General features: G+C 39.1%; 1 protein-coding gene across 1 annotated transcript in view; it reads left to right on the top strand.

Annotated features, from left to right (window-relative positions):
* The window catches only part of adgrb2 (adhesion G protein-coupled receptor B2), a 445,556-nt gene that overhangs the window by 282,901 nt on the left and 140,853 nt on the right, over positions 1–21,802 (top strand). Inside the window, exons 14-16 of the mRNA XM_051664567.1 lie at positions 6,767–6,842; positions 9,687–9,789; positions 13,321–13,364. Coding sequence (XP_051520527.1) covers positions 6,767–6,842; positions 9,687–9,789; positions 13,321–13,364 — 223 coding nt within the window. The remainder of the gene's footprint in view (positions 1–6,766; positions 6,843–9,686; positions 9,790–13,320; positions 13,365–21,802) is intronic.

Here is a 21,802-nt window from a genome sequence, read left to right on the forward strand (position 1 = left end):
CAATGGTCAGTCTAATGCATGTTTACATAGAATAATATTAGAAAACACAACAACAATAAAAAAGACATTGCAATTGGATGCAAAAACACATTCTGTGTGAAAAAGCCCCTAACTCCACCTCAGCAGGAGCCAATTCCAATGAGGACAAGTTTAGATCAAATGTATCTGGAACTCGAAATGCAAGTTTAAGATATGCAAAATTAAAAAAAATAAATAAATAAAGTACTAAGGACACAGTGGAAATGATGTAATACATTAGAATATGACATTAAGGGCTCTATTTTCATGAGTGCCCAAAGTGCAGCGCTATGCACTACGACTGTGCACAATGTCTTATCCAATTCTAAGATTGCAGTTTTCGTGCCAGCACAAATTGGCTTGGGTGGGAGTTTGCGCTATTGTGGGTGTAGGCGCGCAGACTGTGGGTGTATTGTATGTAAATGAAGTGGTGCAAAGCGCAATTTTCTATTTTCCTGAGAAATAGGTCATTGCGCTAAGACGTTTCAATACCACCTCTTAACTCAGCGCAAAGTTCAAATTCAGTTCCTGCATTTGCAGTTTAGAGATTCCACCAGCAGGTGGCGATAAAGTTCATGTCCAAATTCTGAAAGTACAGAACATCCAATAAAGTCCCTGACAATCGCAATTTTCAGGGGTAATCGCTTGAGATTTATATTAAACTTTCTAGAGGTCATAGTTTTTTTTTTCAATTATTTTTATGATTATTTTTATTGTCATGTTTATATGTATTATTATTATTATTGTATATTTACAGTTGTATTTATGTTTTAATTTGTAGCCTACTAGTAATTTTTCAGCTGTTGTTGTGATTTATTTTTAAGTCACTGTAAAAGGGGCCGGTGGAAGAATGAGAGACTAAAATGTTTGGATCGGGTATGATTTTTGTACAACTTCAATATTTTTTTTATTTTATTATTATTATTATTATTATATTTTTTTTTTTTTTTTTTTTTTTTTTTGCGTTTAAAGTGCAATTTGAATTTAGAAATATTTTTGGTTTATTTTTTTGTGCTTGAATACATGAATTTAAATTTTTTAAATCAAAAACGACCGGTAGAAGTGAAGTGCATGTGGATGCAATCACTGTTAATACCAGCCATGACTTCTGTGTCAGTAGATGAAAATGATTAATAATACTTACATTCCCTATAATTTAACTGAGCTTACTTCCAAATTCAGAAGAGAATCACATTTTCTGTGCGTATAAAAGGCGTCTGTCACTGTCATAGAAATATTCATCAAGGACACAGTTAATGCACATTTTCTATTCTTCTATTTCATTGCATACTGTCCATTTATACTACCAACTTCTTATGAACGTGCTGTCTTTGTTTATATGACTGGTGCTTGACAGGGTATGGACTATAATAGGACGCAGGTGGTGGAAATCCCCGAGAAGAACCTCAGAATTCAATTGCGCTTGATACAGCCCATTTGCGCGTTGCGTGGGCAATTTTGCCAAACCTAATTGCACCTAGACTTAGTGCATGCTTGCACAAAAATACAAAAATGTCATGGCTATGCCCACTGACTTTGCGCATATGGCATAACGCTGTGCTTAAAATAGGGCTCTAAAACTGATACAAACTGATACTTGGCTGCGTTTCTTAAAAGCATTATCAGCTTAGTAAATCGGAGAAACCTTTGGCGCCAATGGTCTCTACGATCAACTTAAGCTTGTGATGCTTTTGGGAAACGCAGCCCATGTCAAGCTGATATCAAGACTGAATCCAACTCGCAACTTTCCCTAAACCTGTCAATTTTCCACTGTCTAGCCGATAAAGCAGCAAAAAGGCCAAATGAAAACTTATGTGCAACAGCAGACTATAAATAACTGTGATATTATAAGAATTGGTAAATGTTAATTATGGTTAATTGTGGCATGTGGAACTTCATGCTATGGTACTTTTTCATTAAATCAAAAAGTAAGAAAATAAGATTATTATTTGTTTTTTGTTGCTTTTTTGATGTAAATATTACAGTCCAGCGGCTATAACCCCTCCAGTGGATCATAGCATCTCCAGTGAGCTCTTGTGTTGGTTGATATCAGGCATATGTTGTTACTGTGGTAACAGTATGTGAGATCCACCATTGTATCTCTGCATGTAGCTCCATCATTTTTATTGATGAGATATTGTGGTGTCAGCAGTGGGTCTGACCGTCCCGTTGGGGTTCAGCTGTTTAATGTGAGCTGCTCCAGTGTCATAGCCATGTTTTATGGCTTTCTTTCCCTGTCACAGTTTACATTCTGCAACAGTTCTCTTTCTCTAACTCTCATCACTTTTGCCACCAACAAAACTGCATAAGAAATGAAGACTTGTTTCCAGATAATTTAAACTGAATAAAGTTTTTGTTTTTGTTTTTTCATGCTTTCTCTGGACTATAATAAGTGGGTTACCTCAAGACCACAGGACCGATGTCTCTCGACGGTGGAGAAAGAATTTCCAAAATGTGTTAATTAGTCATAACACTCACCTCATTTTCTGTGATTTGCTCGCTCCACACTTTGAGAAGTGAGACACACATCTCATATGAGCTTTTAAAAATGTCATTTACATCCAGTTGTTCAGTTCAGTTTTGTACACTCTATGCAGATTTAAAGTAAATGCGTTTGTCACCACCTGAAATGTTTGGGGACAGTTGAGGAGTAGAATTCGTCACTCCTGTAAATAATTGAGCACAGTATGTACAGAATTGAATTAAGCGCTCATAAAACCGTACTTATCTGCAGTCTGTACATTGTCTTAAAGAAGTGAATGCAGTCAGCCAGTGGTTTGGAGAGAGACAGAGGGAGAGAACAGGATAAATGGGCCACTGAAAATCATAGTGATCTGCTAGCATGACAGGCACTCAGTACTTAGACTGCAAAGATAGTGGAAAAAAGAGAGATATTCTGCCACAGAGAATGAAAACACAGTTCCAGGATGCAGGCAGAGAAGAGCTGGTTTTAAGGCTGAAGAGAGTGCTGAATGAAATGAGAAAAAAACAAACAGAGATCAAAGAAATGACCACTATTGCTGTCTAGTGTGTCAGCCTTTGCAGACTGAACCATTACAGACCTGCCTGCCTGCTGAGGACTGCCCAACAGGAAATAGTAAAAAAAAACAAAAAAAAAAAACACTTCCTGTTTGGATGACTCCTTAGGCAGGGCTTTGTCCAGAAGAGTCTACGGAAGAAGGAAAGGTTGATTCTTTTCCTCAAAGTAACTTTGTTGAAGTGATGTCTCAGAGAATAGAGGAAAGATCAAATATAGGCACCATTCAGGCCTTGCTGAGTGATTGTCATCCATTAGCTCGTAGTTTAACATGCAATCAGAGTCGCTGTGGAATTGATTGGCATTTGATTTGCTAACTCTGATAAGAATTGCAGTATTGCTGGATGAGTCACATTAGTTATCTTCTGATGTCATTCTCACCTCCCTTTATTCATAATTTTCACTAGACATGGAGCCAGTGGACTTTATTTTGTAGCTGTTTGGGGGTTTTGGACATTTAATTATCTTGTTTTCTTTGCAACTGGCTGATGTAACTTTCTTTTTAGCAGACAATAGTCCAAAATAGAGCTGCCATTCAATTAAATGTCTGAATAAGATCTTTTACTGACAAAATAGTATCTCGGAAAAGAAGAAGAAGAAGGAAAAAAAAAAAAGAAAGGCTGAAAGCAAGGAAAGGACTTTTTTTAATGGTGTATCACTGTATGGCTCAGTTTGGGTGAATTTCAGGGTATTTACATTGATTCATAGTATTCAAGGTACTAGTTTGTCACTGCAACTTGATTTAATTAGTATTCATAGGTGTTCAAATGTAACATTTATTACTAGAACACATACTGTACATTTATTTACATTTGGATAGACAATGATATGTAGCCTATAAATGGCTATAAGTATACAACTTTAGAGACATACAAATGTACAAATTAGCATACGAATACCTATAAATAATAATGAGATCAGGTAGGCCACTGGTACCCGGCTACAGGAGTATTTCCTGCATCAGAGAGTATGCAAATTGTGCTCAGTGATTTTTACTAGTTCTATTCAAGCTAAATTATTATCCCTTTCATACGTATCGTCACACATATGTGATGGTTAATAACTCAGCCCTGCAGAGTAGTGTCATACATATGTGTTTCCGCAACAGCCAGTTACGTTACAAGCTGCCAGATTCAAACTGGCTTTCGCGCTGACACAGGCTGCGCTGGTCAAGTGTCTGTTATTTATATTCACTCAAACAGTTACTCAGTAGCGGTTGTCATTCATCAAACAAACAGCTACTCAAAGAGTCTTTTCAAGCACATAATATGTTTATTTTATGTAAAAAAATGCCTAATTGTCACCAAAGTACCACGATAACAGTTCACAGCTTGTATGTGCACAGCCATCATATCTAAATGCAATCTTCCCATGCACGCTGCCATGTCTGCTTATTTTTAGGTGTAGGCGCGGTTTTCATTCACACAAACAGCAACTCAAACAGTCTTTTCAGGCATGTGATACGTTTTGTTTTCTGAAACAGCCACACTATCACAAAAGCACCACAATAACTGTTTAAAACTTGTATACTCAGAGTGAAAACATGCAGATCGAGCTCGATTATTCGATGCACGCAGCCAAGTCTGTTTACATTAGCGCTTGTCACACACACACACACACACACACACACGCGCGCGCACACACACACACACACACAATGTCTGAGAAGTCAAACAGCGCATATAGGCAAACCGGACTGCTGATAATATTTGTTAATTTGTTTTTTACAGCTATAAAAACCAAATAAATACAAAATACAGTACAGCAGACATAAACCATTTGTTCACATGTTTACTATATTATATACAGTATGTTATGTATTATTTTATGACAAGAAATTAAAATTAAAATAAAGTAAAAAAAAAAACTACACTCTTCCCCCCTCTACCAGCTGTGCAGTGTCATGTGCAAATATAACTCACTCCAGGGGGCACTGCAGGGGAATTTAGACCCTACTCATGAAAAGGTTAAACCATAAATTTCATATTGTCACTTGAAATTGCAACAGTGATTCAGCCATGCTTGGCTAAGTTTCTTTTCAAAAAATTTGCAGTAAGATCAGTGCCTCGGAAGTGTCTTAGAAGAGAGTATCTAAAGATTAAATCATCGTTTTCAGTCTTTACATTAACTTTGAATAGCAGTAAAGGTTTCAGTGGCAATCAAATCTGTAAACATTAACTAAATATAAATTTTTAGTGAAGGAACAAACTCACCCTACATCACAAGTCAAAATGTCTGAGCACACCTGCAATGCTTTTTGGTTCAACTTCAAAGAATATCATATTCAAAAAGTTGCATTGCACTGAAGATCGTTGTTAGAACTTTATCATATTTGTAACCAAAAAAAAAAAAAAAAAAACTATCAACTACAATGATAGTAAATATTTGGATAATGTTTCAGTATTACTTACTTAATCTAATAATATTTTTGTTTACAGTACATCTGAACTGCCCTGCAAATGTAAATTACAGTAACTGCACATTTAGTCCAAATGTAGCTATTCTAAAAATTGAGTCTTTATGCAAATACAAGTATGAGAGTGATTGGCCAAAGCATTACCAATGCACAGTTAGTTTGAATATGCTAACACGTGTTCTTGCGTTACTGAAAAAAAAAAACAAAACAAAAAAAAAGCCTTTTAAAGCATTTTCCTGTATTTACTGCTTTTTGTCTTTGGAGGGCAGTTAAGGTCTCCACATGAATTGAACAGTGCCACATGAGGACATCAAATAGAGATATGAAATGTGTATTATAGGACTGTTACATCATCTATTACAGTATTGCTCTCACTTCTCATTCAGTGCATCCGTCTATACTTATGTTCTCCCACCTATGTTCAACAACCTGTGAAATATGATTGCATTCACTCAGGAATGATTCTCTCTTGAAGCCCACAATTTTTAGAGAAGAAGAAGAAATATCAATAATAAATAGCCATTCACAAAAAAAAAAAAACAGATGATCAGGTGCATGAGGAGGAAAGGCATTCGTGCAGTGGAGAGAACAAATCTAACACGGTGAAAAGCAGAGATGTGTGCTGCTGAAAAAGAGGGACAGGGGAGGAGTGGACAGATGGCCTGGGAACAGAATTAGTGGTCATATCTCCCTTTCAATCTCTTGTGAATGTCAGGCTTTGTCTACACAATCTCTAGGTCCCTGGACAGAGTTTTTGTTAAATCATGCTGTCACATTTTGCTTTGTGTCTTAAATTTGGCTCGCTCAGTTGGATGAAGGGATGCATTTTAAGAGTTGAAAATAGATAAAGCTGGTTACTTTATGAGTCTGTCATACATATTAAATGTGAGATTTTATATATACATCATAAAATTGAAATGCTAGTGGTAGAGTTATTTATTTATTTATTTATTTATTTTTGATATTTAAAGCTGGAGTGTGTCCTATTTTGATGTAAAAATCTTACTCCTATCCTAAGTGAATATGCAGAGACAATTCTTTTAGGTTGATTTCCTGAAAAAGTGTAAACACTGTGGTTCAGTGGTGCTATCACAACAAATGACGTGAGTTTGGGGCAGTTCTCTGTTTGACCTTCCAATGAAATATGAGTGTTTAGAAAACCTGTTTGAAAACAACCATCAGTTTTGCAATTCCATTTGATGATGCTAGTTGCACAGAAATTCCGCTTCTGCTTAAAAAAAAAAAAAAAAGTCTAAATGTATTGACACCTTTTGCCCCTTATTTTCTGTTTTTAGAGTCAGACGACACACCATACTTCGTCATCGGAGCCATCCTGTACCGCACCCTTGGCCTCATAATGCCTCCACCTAAGTAAGTCCTTCCTCTAAATTTGTACATATGTGTGTGTTTGTGTGTTAATATCTTTTTAAAGCTTAAAGATCTTGACTTTGGATGTTTTAAGGACAATCAATCTGGTGTATTTTTTTCAGCACCAATTGGTACCAATGCCCTAGAGCCTATGCACAAATCTTAATGGTCATTTCAGAATGAAAACCTCCAGGTTTTCAAAGCAGTCTTAAGAATCATTTGGAACAACCATCAAACATGGTTCGACTCTAGCATAAAATAACTTAGATGACTAAAATGCTTACTTAAAGGTCTTGACCTTATCCATTGTATTCTGATGGGAGGTCAAAAGTTCACTTTCAAGACTTCTCAGGATTAACAGTAATGAAACTGTTACTGTTTGCCTCACATTATATGTTCATTTAGGTGCCAGACGACCCTCTGCCAGCCTATACGGACATTCTACATACTGTCTGTTCCTAGAATACGTACTTTTCTTAACCTGATAATCCCATCATCATGATCCATGCCATGGATATTCCAATGGTGTTCCAGGGATGTGGCTCTTAGATTACAGCAATCCCAAATTAGCCACTTCATTCAACCCAAACTTTGTAGCTGCCTGCCTTGTAAAACTGTCTCATTCCGCACAGAATACATTTGGAGATCATTATTCCTCTTGACATAAAAGAAGTGAATTAAGCACAGTTTTATTGTAAACAGTAAACAAGCCACGGAGAAAAATAAATAAATCATAGCACACAAATACTGTATAAAACAGTCCAAAGTTAGATTTAATTATTTTATTGATATGTTTTTGGTTTTTAATTAAATATATTTATAAAATCATTTACCTTGCTTTGTTTGCCATCTTGGATAGATTCTGTGTGAGTTCAAAATGGCATTCTACAATACTATCTCACTATTTCTGCCGTATATAGATTTGACAGAAATAGTTCAAGTAAGGTCATATGCCATCCTGAAATCAGCCTTTCACTGAGCTCATTGCAATGAATTATGGAATTGCCTTTTCTTTGAAGAATACATGCAGTGCTGCCACAGAATTTGGCCTAAAGAATGCATCCTTTTGGAACAGCCTTTGCATCTAGAGTGTGCATATAAAGCCTTCAAATGCTGCTAGCACAGGCAGCTCACTAGATTTTGGGAACAGAGCCTACAGTGTGCTGTCTGTGCCCTTAATCTAGCCACAACAGAGAGGGAGTTTCTGTATTTAGAGAGAGGAGATAAGTGTAATTAGGCAGATACGTTCAGCTGACACTGGGGGGCATGTAGAGGCATCTCTCGTCTGCTGCTGGGGTCTGTAGTTCACTGTCCTAACTCAGTAAGCATGTCAGGGTTCTGAGCCTTGACGAGGAACACAACAAGCATTGCTTGTTTGTGCTCCTCTCTCTCTCTCTCTGTCCTTTGTGAAAAGTGTGAGCGAGTCTGGTATCCAGGTCATTGCTCTTCAGTATGGTTGATTGTGATGGGACTCGTTGAATATGCATGGGATCAAGGCTATTTGTTTGTTTTTGGTCTGATTTTGCTTTGTGTCTCATTAAATTTCTGCACCAAGCACACATCCTTGCTCTGGCTGCCCCAGGGGGAGCTCACCTGCCTGATTTGTTTGTGACACAATGTAGCTCCACATGACCTAACTCTTGCAGATACACAAGTTGACACACACTTTATCCGTAACACACGTACACACTTACATAGATGCTGGTATTTTTTGTAGAACAGAATGGCTCAAAATAGCATTGCCAAGGATTTAAAGATGACGTGTTTATTTTTTCTTCTTCTTCCTTTTTTTTTTTTTTTTTTTTTTTTATACAATACTTTCTCTTATCTCAGCTTATTATGCAGAGACAACAATAAAGTAGTCTTTTCATAGGCTGATTCTTTTAATCGCGCTGTGGCATTTTCAAAACATTCCTGTTTGTTTAAGCATCTCGAACGCCGGACATAGCAACAATGGGATTCTGTTTGACTAACTAATGGAAAATGTGAGGAGTGGTCAGGAAACCTGTTTGAAAACAGGTAATTATTTTAGCAGCTTCGTTTGTTGGTGCTAGTGGCACAGAAATGACACACTTCAACTTTAAAGGAATGTTCCAGGTTCAAGACAAGTAATGCTCAGTCGACAGCATCCTTTGTGACATAAAAAAAACAAAAACAAAACAAAAATTCCTAATTTGTCTTTTGTTTATAATAATAATAATAATAAAAAAAAAAAACACACAAAATTTTGGGTACATTTTGCCACTACAGTGGGAGTAAATGGGACCAGTCAATAAACATAAGACCTTAGCATTATACAATTTTGTTATGAAAAAATTACTTACTAACATTATCTCTCCAAAGTTACATCCAATATTTAAACTTTGCTGGCATGACAACATAACATCGGCAAACCCTGTAATCTGATAAACGCTGTAACACTAGTAAATCCCTGATTTTGTCACAAAAGTCATTTTAACATGTAAATGTTTATGTCTTGTGGCTGTACTTTTGAAACAGTGTTTATTTTAACATTTTAGAACTGACCACCATTGACTTCCATTGTAAATAGCTCACTGTAATCGCATTTCTTTTTTCTTTCTTATTTTCTTTTTATTTATTTTTTTTATTAAAGGAGGGACAGGTTCTTAATTATTTATTTTTTTATTATTTTTTTTTATTTTTTTTATTTGTGGTAATCAACATTATTCCATTAATGCTGTCAATTGAGCTTAACTTGTATTGAACCCAGAACATTCTTTTAAAACACTATGGTTGCACTCCAAACATATCGTCAAAAATGAAATGGAATGCTTAGGTTTTAGACACAGTGTAAGACCTAACTCTCTTTATGTTCCTTCTCCTTAGAGATCCATTTGTGATCAGCTCAAAGATTCTGACAGTGACCGTACGTCCTTTACCAAAGCCCACTGAGCCCTTGGTATCTGTGGAACTCGTCTCTTTGCTCAATGTAAGTACCATATACCTTCATGCATATTTTAACAGGCATAAATATTAAAAGACCCTACTCTACAAAATATGCATACTGCATCTGGCATTGCAGCATATTTCTGAAGTAACTTATTAACCATATCTCTTACCTGACTGGACGAAGCACATTTAATTTTCATATAATATATTACTATATATACAGTAGTTTTATTTCTATATGCATCCATGCTCAAATTACATCACCATTAAACAACAATATGTGCTTTGAGGGCCAAATTTAAAGAAATAGTTTTCCCAAAAATGAAACTTATGTTAATGAGTCACCTTCATGTTCTTTCAAACCTGTGTTCCATGGCTTTCTTCCATGGAACACAAAGGTGAAATATATTTTCCATACAATGAAAGTGAAAGGGAATGGATACTGTTTAGCTTCAAAAAGGACAAAAAGCACTTCAAAAACATCATAAGAGTAACCCATAAAGTAACATGAATGCAGTATTGTCCAAGTCTTCTGAAGTTGTGCAGTCACATCTGTTGTCTTATAAGTTTTAATTCTTCCATTTGCGTTGTAACTCGACCATTAGTTATGACCTTAAGTTATGCACATTCACTCCTGTTGACAAATGACTTTAAGATCACAATACACCTCATAGATATAGCAAAGATCAGACTGCAAGTACAGAATCAATTTAAGAAGATTTTCTAGTTAGGATGACCCGCTATTAATAATCTTCTATTATGAATAGTACACCTTTAGCAACCCGTAAATACATAGGACATAATGTACTGTACATAAAGGCTCTCAATATTGTATGTGGGAAAAATGTAATAGAAATATACAGTACCTTCAAGGATTTATGCAAATTGTGAGACCTGCAGATTAGATTGTGCATCATCGCAGATATGAGCTTCACAAAGAATACAGTCACTGTGATATTCCTGGAGTCGCCATGGCAACCTTTACCTGCTATCTCCTCCATAGAGGCATGAGTTTTAGGAATCTGAGAGTGGACGTGGTGCATAAATGTTTTTGTGAGTGTACATGTCTGAGGCCTGTCTATGCACTCGTCCCACACCACACGGTGTAGCACACTTACTCTATATGTCCACTGTCCACAGTGAGTGGACTTTTGTAATTCATTCTCTATGGGAGCTGAGTGGATTAAGTGGATTTCTTCTGCACCAGTGGACACGTAGGGTAAGGTTTTGCCCTGCTCAGCCATGATCCTGGGTGATCCCCAGCTGTGTGCAAAAGGCCTTGGCAGGGGTCAGTGTCCAGACTGTGATGTTGTGCCCTGGCCACAGATGTTTGAGACGCGGTGGGGTGAAGACTGAGCCTGTGCGTAGGGGAAATGTCCTCTCGATGCAGACAGCTGCTCTGAGACGGACAGCCTGAACTGTCCTAACCCCCAAAGGCTTCTTGGAAATGGGGGCAGTGCATCCCAGCTGTGTATTTGTTCTCCAATTGTCCAGCGCTCCGTCACGTTCCTCAGCCTTAATCAGACAGTTCACACAAAAATAAAAGTTCTGCCATCATTTACTCAACCTCATGTCCAACATGAGAGTGTCCAACACACTCTTTTAATGAAGACGGGGTGTGTGTGTGTGTTGGGGAGGGGGGTGTTGGCGACCAAGGGGGATGTCCCTAGTCAGGTGAATAGAGAACCGATTACCCACCCTAAAGGTCAAAATGCCCCTCCATAGATTGTATCCTAGTGCTGGTCCTAACTCTTTTCCATATAATGAAAGTTAAAGGGGATTGGGGTGTTAAAGCTCAAAAATGACAATAAAGTGTCATAAAAGTAGTCCATAAGTGTCTTGTCTACCAGTCATTTGAATGTCAGATTGAATTGAAGTATATAAATCCATGTTTTGTTTGTTTTGTTTACCACCTGTGACTATGAAAAGGCAGCTCCATTCATTTGTTCTCATTATAAATGAGAGTATGAAAGCCATCCGTCTGTAGTCCATATGTTCTGATGAGTTACATGCTGCCATATATGAGCCATCAGATCTGAATCCATACCGGACAGTTAGAGGTGGCCAAAAATACAAGGCTAATATGTCACAAGCCCTAAGCAGATGTTTGTGTAAGTGTTTCTGGTCTGATCAGACAGCAATGCCGTCCCGAAAGTCACTCTTGGGTCATTGCGGAGGGGATTGCGACAATGTCAGCCATCTGTCATTGAAGCACTTATTACATTGTGTCATCTGTCAAAATGTGACTCAATCGTTTTATCCAATCCATTGGACTGTTTAAAATAAAGAGGCCTACTGTATACTACCTGGAGAGAGATATCTGTCTTAAGGGCAGTTGCTCAGCTAGCGTTGGACCCCCCGGAAGTGCATGATTAGAATTCTGCACTCTTAACTCATGGTGCCATAAATGCCATGTGACTAAGCAGTCTGCAACTGCAGAAAAAGTATGTTGTCATACAAACACTGATTGGATGGTGGCACCAAATGCTTTTATGAGTCCTTCCAAAAATTTGCATTGATAAAGCATCTACTAAAATATTAAGATATATGAGCAATTTAAATATTGCTAACAAAATTTATTTTGTTCAAATGCATGGCTACTTTTGCATGTATGTCAATGGACAAAGATGCTTTGTGAATCCAGATGGTGTATAAAACCATCTACCAGCAGGGGCTAACTATATTTGCAAACCAGCCAATTTTGACCCATTGGTTTAAAGGGATAGTTCACCCAAAAATGAAAATTGTCATCATTTATTAATATTCATGTTGTTCCAAACTTGCATGACTGACCTTTTTCTTTGGAATGCAAAAGTTGATATAGAATAGAGCATGAGTAATATTATCTATTATTGTCTGGAACTAGATTCTACAAGTACGTACTGTATGATGTTCAAATGCCCTCAGTTGGAGAAAACAACCTCACAGAGACCAAAATAAATAAACATAACTGTGTAATTACCCACTGGTTTTGGCAGCCATAGTGGATGTTCTCAGGAGTCTGTTTTACCCCTGAAGAGCAGAGGTGATCATTGCTCTGTTCAAAAGATCACATCAGAATCAGCAATTCCTGCAACCACAGTTGTCTCCCTCAAACTAGATAATAGGCATATGAGACAGATTATTCAATTATACCAGTCGATTTCCTGATGAATCAATAATTAGCTGTTCACCCAGCCATGCACCACTGAACCCTGATTAGAGCATTATACTGGGCAGAATGTGAGGGCATCATCACAGACTCTTACAGATCAATGAATGAGTCTTTTTAATGAATCATCTGGAGTCTACACTGAGATGTGGATTGCATGTGCAACCGATAAAAGGTGGTGTTTGTGGATAAATATATACACTCCCTGCAACCCTTCACAAAAACACAAGCTTACAGTGGCCCCAAAAAGGATTTGGAAACTTTAGTCATAGATTCCATATACTCTGTATATCATATACAGTATATATATATATATTCTTTTCTATTCCTCTCTTCTGTACTTTTACCTTCCAACACTTCTTGTTTTCTGTTGTTCTGGGAGCTTTCTAACTCTCTGTATCTCTCTCTTTCTCCATGAAGGGCACGACAGATCCTCAGTGTGTCGTCTGGGACTATGGAAACCCGTAAGTCAATTGACCGCAACCCCACGCACACAATTACATCCACAATATCTCTCTCACGCAGCTGTCAATGTCTTTTTGATGTGCTCATTATTTACAATGCAATTGAGAATATTTTGCCGTCAGTGTTGCAGATTCATTAACGATCAAAATTCCCAATGATGAAATCTTTGACACCATGTTAATAGAATTAGTGAGCTGAGATAGACATTCCTTTCTTCTCATCTCAAGTGTCAACATACAAATTTGACACACAATTAATAGCATTCAAGACTTGATGCCTCACAACTCATGATTTCAGTGACTTGTGGTGCGATCCTATCCGAAAACCTGTCAGCTAACACAGTAGGAACTTTATTACTGCAGTGCCTATAAAAATCAATGTGTAAGAGGAAGTGTTGTGTTTTCATTAGTGACCCATAGTTATAAAGAAATACATTTAGTTGGGTGATACATAATACATTTAGTAAGCTCCCCATACTGGTAGATGTTGCTAGTACCAGTCCCCTTGCTTAGACATTTTGGAAAATGTCAAACATGCCAAACAAAAGAGCAGGTTTTTTTTCTTTCTTTTTTTTTTTTTTTCTTTTTTCTTTTTCTGTATTTTGAGACCATCCTAATTCTGTCTGATGTTTTGGTTGCATCTTTGTGCCTGTTGATTTAGAAGCTTTGAGATCCCTGCATGTATTCTTGTTCACGCACTGTTTATATTTGCGTCTGAAAACATCTGCGCTCTGAGTCTGTTTATATCAGGTGATACAAAAGACTTTTTGAAGCGTCACAAACAAGGTGAGAGAGAAAAGGACAAAGAAAGAGGAAAGGGAAGGCAGAAAGAAGTGAGAGAGAGAGACACACTCGTCAGTACTGAAGATACATTCACACTGACAGAGATTATTCATTTACCATGAAAACTGGCAATTGACATAAGAGACATCAACTGTTGGCAATACAGAAGAGCTTACTTTTATTCTAATGATCAGTGATGCAATGTGTGTGAGTCGACTGCAAATAGGGTTGAACTCAGTGGAACTGAAAAAGTCCACCTCCTCATATAATGTAGTTGCATACTCAAGTAGGAACGCCTACTAGCAACCAACAAAAAGAACCAAAAAAGTAGTATGGTAATACCACATACTGTATAATTTAGCAAAACTAGAATGCTGGTGTTATAATCAACAAAGGTGTCTCTACTGCAGCTGTGTTGATTATAACTTGCGGTGTGGACACATTGAGAAATTGTACCTGTGTTTAAAGCACCTGTGGATGAAACGTTGGAATCTTGTCAGTGCTGCACTCTCGGCTGTTCAAGTATTTTGTTTTGTGTAACTTCCCACAGACACATCGCGCCTCATGCAACATTAATACACACCAGGAGGTGGTCGGCACGGCAACAGGCAGACCTGGCTAGACAGCAGAATAGCGGGCGGTAATTACTGGAGCAGAAAAACCCCTCTATCTGCAGACCGCAAAGTCAATTAACGCAAAACCTGATTACCTCTCCCAACAAATTACATTCCAAATCATTCAGGGATGAATGTGCAAGTGTGATTAAAAAGCAGAGAGATATAGAGATTTTTATCACTTTTATAAACCCAGTCATGGCTAAATCACTCCAAAACCCAAGCTAGTGGATTGGAGCAACATTTGCCCTTTATTTATAATCAGATGCTTACAGAAATGAGATTTATACTATATAGCAGAAAGAATTTGAGATTCTCTATTATTTATTTATCTATTTATTTATTTAATATACATTTGTTTGTGTTGTCAAATCATAAAGAATAGTTTAAATTACCAATACAGAAAGTAAATTGGGTAATGTAAATAAAGAGATAATTTAAATGAAGGGTAAAATAAAGGACAAAGGCAAATGCATAATCGTGATGGCATATCACGCTCAGGACATGCTGCCCCCTGTGGGGTTACGAGCCCACTCTACTAGGAGTGTAGCGGCCTCCTGGGCCCTGACCAGTGGCGCCTCTTTAGCAGACATCTGCAGAGTAGCGGGCTGGGCAACACCCAACACCTTTGTAAGGTTCTATAATCTCTGGGTTGAGCCGGTTTCGTCCCGTGTGTTGTCAGGTACGAGCAGGTAAGTTCTGGGACAGCTGGCCAGGTGTACCGCTTGTGCATAGCGCCTTTCCCCTCCCATGAGGTGAAGAAATGCGCTTTTGACTCCCAGTCATGTTCACAAGTTGTGATCCCTGGATGACTTTCCTCCTTAGCCCTGTGGCAGACGAGTTTGCGGAGAAACTCGCTGCCAGCCCAGTACACATGTTAACTAAGCCCTGTACTGGGGTAGGTGCTTCACATGCGCTGGTTCCCCATAGGTGACCTCATGTGATATACCTTCCACTAAATCGTTTCCCTGTCAGTAAACTGTGTCTTCCTTGGGCAGAGGTTCCTCTGCCCCCAGTCACCATGTTTGTAGAACTCCTCCCCTGTTGGGTAGGACCTACCATGGGACTTCTCCACATGACATACTTCCGACAAGACTCGGTAAGACCATGTGACGTATTTCCACTTGAAATGCCCCCCCCCCCCCCCCCCACGTGCGGGGTGTGGTCTCCGCGGTGTCTTCCCCTTGGGAGTGACATCGACACAATGTCTCATTCCCTCCAACAGGGAACGGAGGTTACGAAAGTAACCAGGATGTTTTTGTGCTTAAGAACTTAATTTAAGAGGTTGACAGCACAGAAATGTTAATTAACTGAATATAACTTATTTAGCTTAGATGCAAAAATACATAATGATTAACAAAAGGCCATTTTCCTATTTCGGGACAGCTATTTTAATAAGTTATATTGTGCCAACTTTTCTTTCTTATTTTTCTTCACATTTTTAGACCATATTCTCTACCATTCCTAAGATAGAAAATTCCATGGTGATGCTTTAATCAACTATGATGCTTTGAGCCAGTTACAATTATTTACTCACTTTTTTTTTCTTTTTTATATTTATTTAATTTTTTTAACCAAAAACTTCAAAAGGAACTTAGAGGGCTCGGAGAACTCACAGACGAGCAAAAAAGGCCTAAGTCTGCATGAACTTTGCACTATACAGGACTTGTAATCCTGAATTATCTTTTATGTACAGAATGACCTTACCATACTTTCTTTTTTTATGTTTTATTTTCTTTCTTCTGGAGCTCAGCGGCCTGGGCTTTACTCTTCTACAATCACATTAAATCACATTTAATCGCTCAAACCAAATCTAAACTCTCCATCAGACCATTTTAATCAAACCCAGGAAAAAAAGCACGCCACTAAGCAACAAATTGCTTTTGATTATGATCAAATAATGGAGGCACCATATGAATGCGTTAGCACTGTGGCTGGGTAATGCTTTCACAGAAATCCTGCCGTGCAGCGGTGGCATTTGTGAAGGGATGCAGGGGGCTATCAGAATCAGTCCTTGCTATATTTATTGCCACTTAAATTGTTTTGGGTGAAACTGCATGGAATTGTTTGCATGTGGAGGGGCAGATTGTGTTCTGTTTAAAGATGTGCTGCTGACAAGTATGGTGATGTTTTAGGGGCTTAGGGGTTTTGATGGCACACACACATAGGAGTTGTCCTTGCTTAAACGCAGAGAGGGTTAAACATGATTCATCACCTTTTATTAGCTCTTTCCGGTCAACTGACTGTTGTTAGCAGTTAGAGACACTGGGACTAGCTTTTTATAGATTTTTTGTAAAAACAGGATAGAGGAATGAAGTGTCAGCCTGATCTCATGACAATTACGTGACTGTGGTGACATTTTGTGAAATTACATTACATTGTTCATTACATACAATAAATTGTTGCAGTTACAAGGTGAAATGTGAGGTGCTCCACTGTGTGGCGCTAAAAGCGAGTTAAATTTCTTCCTATGCGGTTGAGGTTTTTTAGGTTAATGGTCTATATAGCTATATATCAACAAAATCTGAATTTATTTAAATCAACGAAAAACACAATTGCTGAAGCAACCAAGTTATTTTGAGGTGTTTCTTTGACATTTTAGACTCATTGCAATTTCAGTGCTCTGCAGTTTAGTTGTTGTGCAACTATATCGAATAAGCTTGTAAATGTAGTTGGTTATGTAATGTAAACGTTAAAATGTATTGCCTCACAAATCATGTGCTACAGTAAAAGTGTTTTGATATTGAGAGATTGCATTGTGTGAGAACAAGGTTTGATAAACTGATAATCTGTCCATTTCCTTGTGATTTGTGTGAAAGTGAATAAACATCAATGTTATTTTACATGGAAGTGTTCCTCCAACACCATAACGGTTTTGCACAGTAGACATTGTGGGCCCTATTATAAGAGAGCTATATCTTAAGCGCAGCACTATGTGAAACATGAAAAGTAAGTGGGAATGGCCATGAAGTTTTGATATTTTCGTGCAAGCATGTGTCAGTCTAGGTGCAAATGGGTTGGCGAAACCCATGCGCAAAGCACTAATTGGCTGGGTCAAGTGCAATTTAATTCTGAGGTTCTTCTCCAGTTATTGCACCATCTGTATCTTATATATTTTACATTTAATGTCAAGCAACATTGATATAAATGAAGACAGCCCATTCATACAAATTTGGCAGTGTTGTATCAAAATCAAATCAAATCACTTCATTGTCACACAGCCATATACACAAGTGCAATGGTGTGTGAAATTCTTGGGTGCAGTTCCGATCAACATAGCAGTCGTGACAGTGATGAGACAGTGCCAATTTACAATAACATCAAATTAACACAGCACAATTTAAACATCTGATATACACATAATTACACTCAACAATATACAAATAATAACATACACTGTACAGTATACAATACGCACTATATAGATACACATTATTCAATACAAATAAAAATACAAATATATAAAAAAGTATATATAGTATATATAAAATGTACAGTATTGTACTGTATTGACATTCAGGCTGTCGGTTGATAGTCAGTTGTTAAGAGAGAATATAATATAATAATAATATAATTTATGACAGTCCGGTGTGAGATATAAGAGTAAGGGTAATAAAGTGCAGTGCTGATGTATTTTGATCGTGGGAGATCAAGAGTTCAAAAGTCTGATTGCTTAGGGGAAGAAGCTGTCATGGAGTCGGCTAGTGCGGGTCCTGATGCTGCAATACCGCCTACCTGTAGCAGTGAGAACAGCCCATGGCTCAGGTGGCTGGAGTCTCTGATGATCCTCCGAGCTTTTTTCACACACCGCCTTGTATATATTTCCTGGAGGGAGGGAAGCTCACCTCCGATGATGTGTCTGGCAGTTCGCACCACCCTTTGCAGTGCTTTGCAGTTGTGGGCGGTGTTATTGCCATACCAGGCGGAGATGCAGCCAGTCAGGATGCTCTCTACAGTGCAGGTGTAGAACCGTGTGAGGATGTGGCGGTTCATTCCAAACTTCCTCAGCCATCTCAGGAAGAAGAGGCACTGATGAGCCTTCTTCACAACGACTTAAGTGTGGATGGACCATGTGAGTTCCTCAGTGATGTGGACACCCAGGAACTTGAAGCTGCTGACTCTCTCCACTGGTGCTCCATTGATGGTGATGGGACTGTGTTCTCTGTCTTTTCTTCTGAAGTCCACCACAAGCTCCTTTGTCTTACTGACGTTGAGGGAGAGGTTGTGCTCCTGACACTAGTGTGTCAGAGTGTGCACCTCCTCTCTGTAGGCTGTTTCAACATTGTCAGTGATCAGACCTACCACCGTCGTGTCACCAGCAAACTTAATGATGGCATTGGAGCTATGTGTTGCCACACAGTCATGTGTGTACAAGGAATACAGTAGTGGGCTGAGAACACAGCCCTGCGGGGCTCCAGTGTTGAGGGTCAATGTTGAGGAGATGTTGCTGCCTATTCTAACCACCTGGCGTCTGCTTGACAGGAAGTCCAAGATCCAGCTGCACAGCGAGCTGTTTAAGCCCAGAGCCCGGAGTTTCTCATCAAGCTTGGAGGGCACTATGGTGTTGAATGCTGAGCTGTAGTCTACAAACAGCATTCTCACATAAGTGTTCTTTTATTCCAGGTGGGAGAGAGCAGTGTGTATTGTAGATGCAATGGCATCATCAGTGGAGCGGATTGTTTTTTGCGGTAAGCAACGGTCAAGAGATAGAGGCAGCACAGAGCAGATGTAATCTCTGATTAGTCTCTCAAAGCATTTGCTGATGATGGGGGTCAGAGCAACAGGACGCCAGTCATTTAAGCAAGTGATTTTTGATTGCTTTGGAACAGGCACAATGGTGGATTTTAAAGCATGTGGGGACTACAGACAAAGAGGGAAAGGTTGAAAATGTCCGTAAAAACACCAGCCAGCTGGTTCGCGTACGCTCTGATGACGCGACCCGGAATGCCATCTGGGCCCGCAGCTTTGCGGATATTCACCCATCGGAAGGATCGGGTTACATCCGCTACAGAGACGGAGAGTGAACTAACCTCTGTAGCTTCGGCCGTGAGAGCTCTCTCCGCGAGAGCGGTGTTATTTCCCTCAAAACGAGCATAAAAAGTATTTAGCTCATCCGGGAGAGAGGCAGCGGTGTTCATGGCGGAGTTTTTATTCCCTTTAAAGTCCGTGATGATGTTAATTCCCTGCCACATGCTTCTAGAGTTGGTGGTGTTAAACTGTCCTTCAATCTTGTCCCTGTACTGGCGTTTTGCTGCTCTGATAGTTTTTCGGAGGGCATAACTGGCTTGTTTATGCTCCTCCGCATTCCCGGAATTAAAAGCGGAGGTCCGCACATTAAGTGCCGCGCAAACATCGTTATTTATCCATGGTTTCTGATTCGGATAGATCCGTATTGTTCTGGTCGGAACCACGTCCTCCACGCACTTTTTGATGAAACACATTATGCTATCAGCGTAAAATTCTATGTCGTCATCAGAGGCGGACCGGAACATCTCCCAGTCCGTGTGATCAAAACAGTCTTGTAGCATGGAATCTGATTGGTCCGACCAGCACTGGATCATTCTGAGGGTGGGTGCTTCCTGTTTCAGTTTCTGCCTGTAAGAGGGCAGATGCAGAATGGAAGAGTGGTCCGATTTGCCAAATGGTGGGCGGGGGAGGGATTTGTAGCCATCCTGGAAGGGAGAGTAGCAATGGTCCAAAACCCGGTCCCCTCGTGTGTTAAAACTAATGTGCTGGTGGTATTTTGCTGCGACTGATTTTAAACTGGCTTTATTAAAGTCCCCGTTCACAATGAATGCGGCCTCAGGGTGTGTGGTTTCCTGCTCACTTATACTCCCATACAGTTCCTTGAGTGCCCAGTCTGTGTCGGCTTGTGGGGGAATGTACACAGCTGTGATAATGACCGCTGTGAATTCTCTCGGTAGCCAGAATGGTTGACACAGAAGCATAAGAAATTCCAGATCAGGAGAGCAGAAAGACTTGATAGAATATACATTCCTCTGATCACACCAGGATTTGTTGATCATAAAACATACACCACCACCTCTGCTTTTACCTGAGAGGTCTTTCGCTCTGTCCGCTCGGTGCACAGAGAATCCTGCGGGTTCAATGGCTGAGTCTGGAATCTCCGCAGACATCCAAGTTTCCGTAAGGCAGATAATGCAGCAGTCCCTTGTATCTTGTTGGAAAGAGATCTGCGCTTTCAGCTCGCAGAGCTTGTTATCCAGAGACTGAACATTTGCCAGTAGAATAGTGGGTAGCGGGGGTCGATTTGTGCAGCGTCTTACTCTGATGAGAACGCCGGCTCTGTTTCCCCTTTTCCTTTTGCGTTTCCGCGGCCGTGCTGCCCAGACAAAGGGCTCCGCTTGCGTGTTTGTAAACAGCGGGTCGGCATTGAGAAATTTGAAGTCCAGTTTACGGTGTGAAATTGCTGAACCAATGTCCAAAAGTGTTTGTCTGTCGTAGACAATAAGGCAGACAACATCCAAGACAAAAAACATAAGAATTGTGAACAAAACAAACAAAATGATGTGATGTATGTTCTCCTTCGGCCTCTCTTGTTGGCACTCATCCTGCTCACCCTTGTCTCACCTGCTTGAAATATGCTTTGCTTCTCTTCCATTGTTCATTTTTGTGTAATATACAGTATGTTTATTATATGTTTCTTTGTTTACTGTTTTATGTTTAATTTCTGTACAGCATCTCTGAGCTTTGGAAAGGTGCTATACAAAATAAACTTAAACATAAATTATTATTATTATTATTAAAAAAGTGATAAATATCTCTTGATACCATCTGCTGGTGGAATCCCCCAGGAACTGATTTTAGACTTTGTGACAAAATTAGACATGGTTCTCAATTGTCTTAGCGCAATTACTTATTTCTCAGGAAAATAGCTAATTGTGGGTGCATACACCCACAGATAGCATAAAAACATTCATGCTCACTTGCGCTTTGCTCTGGCATGAAAATTGGACAAGACTTTATATCATGCTGCACCAATCGCGGTCATGAAAATGAAGCACTGTGTGTTGTACAGTA

Source organism: Myxocyprinus asiaticus, chromosome 30 (genome assembly GCF_019703515.2).
Source record: "Myxocyprinus asiaticus isolate MX2 ecotype Aquarium Trade chromosome 30, UBuf_Myxa_2, whole genome shotgun sequence".
Taxonomy (NCBI): Eukaryota; Metazoa; Chordata; class Actinopteri; order Cypriniformes; family Catostomidae; genus Myxocyprinus; species Myxocyprinus asiaticus.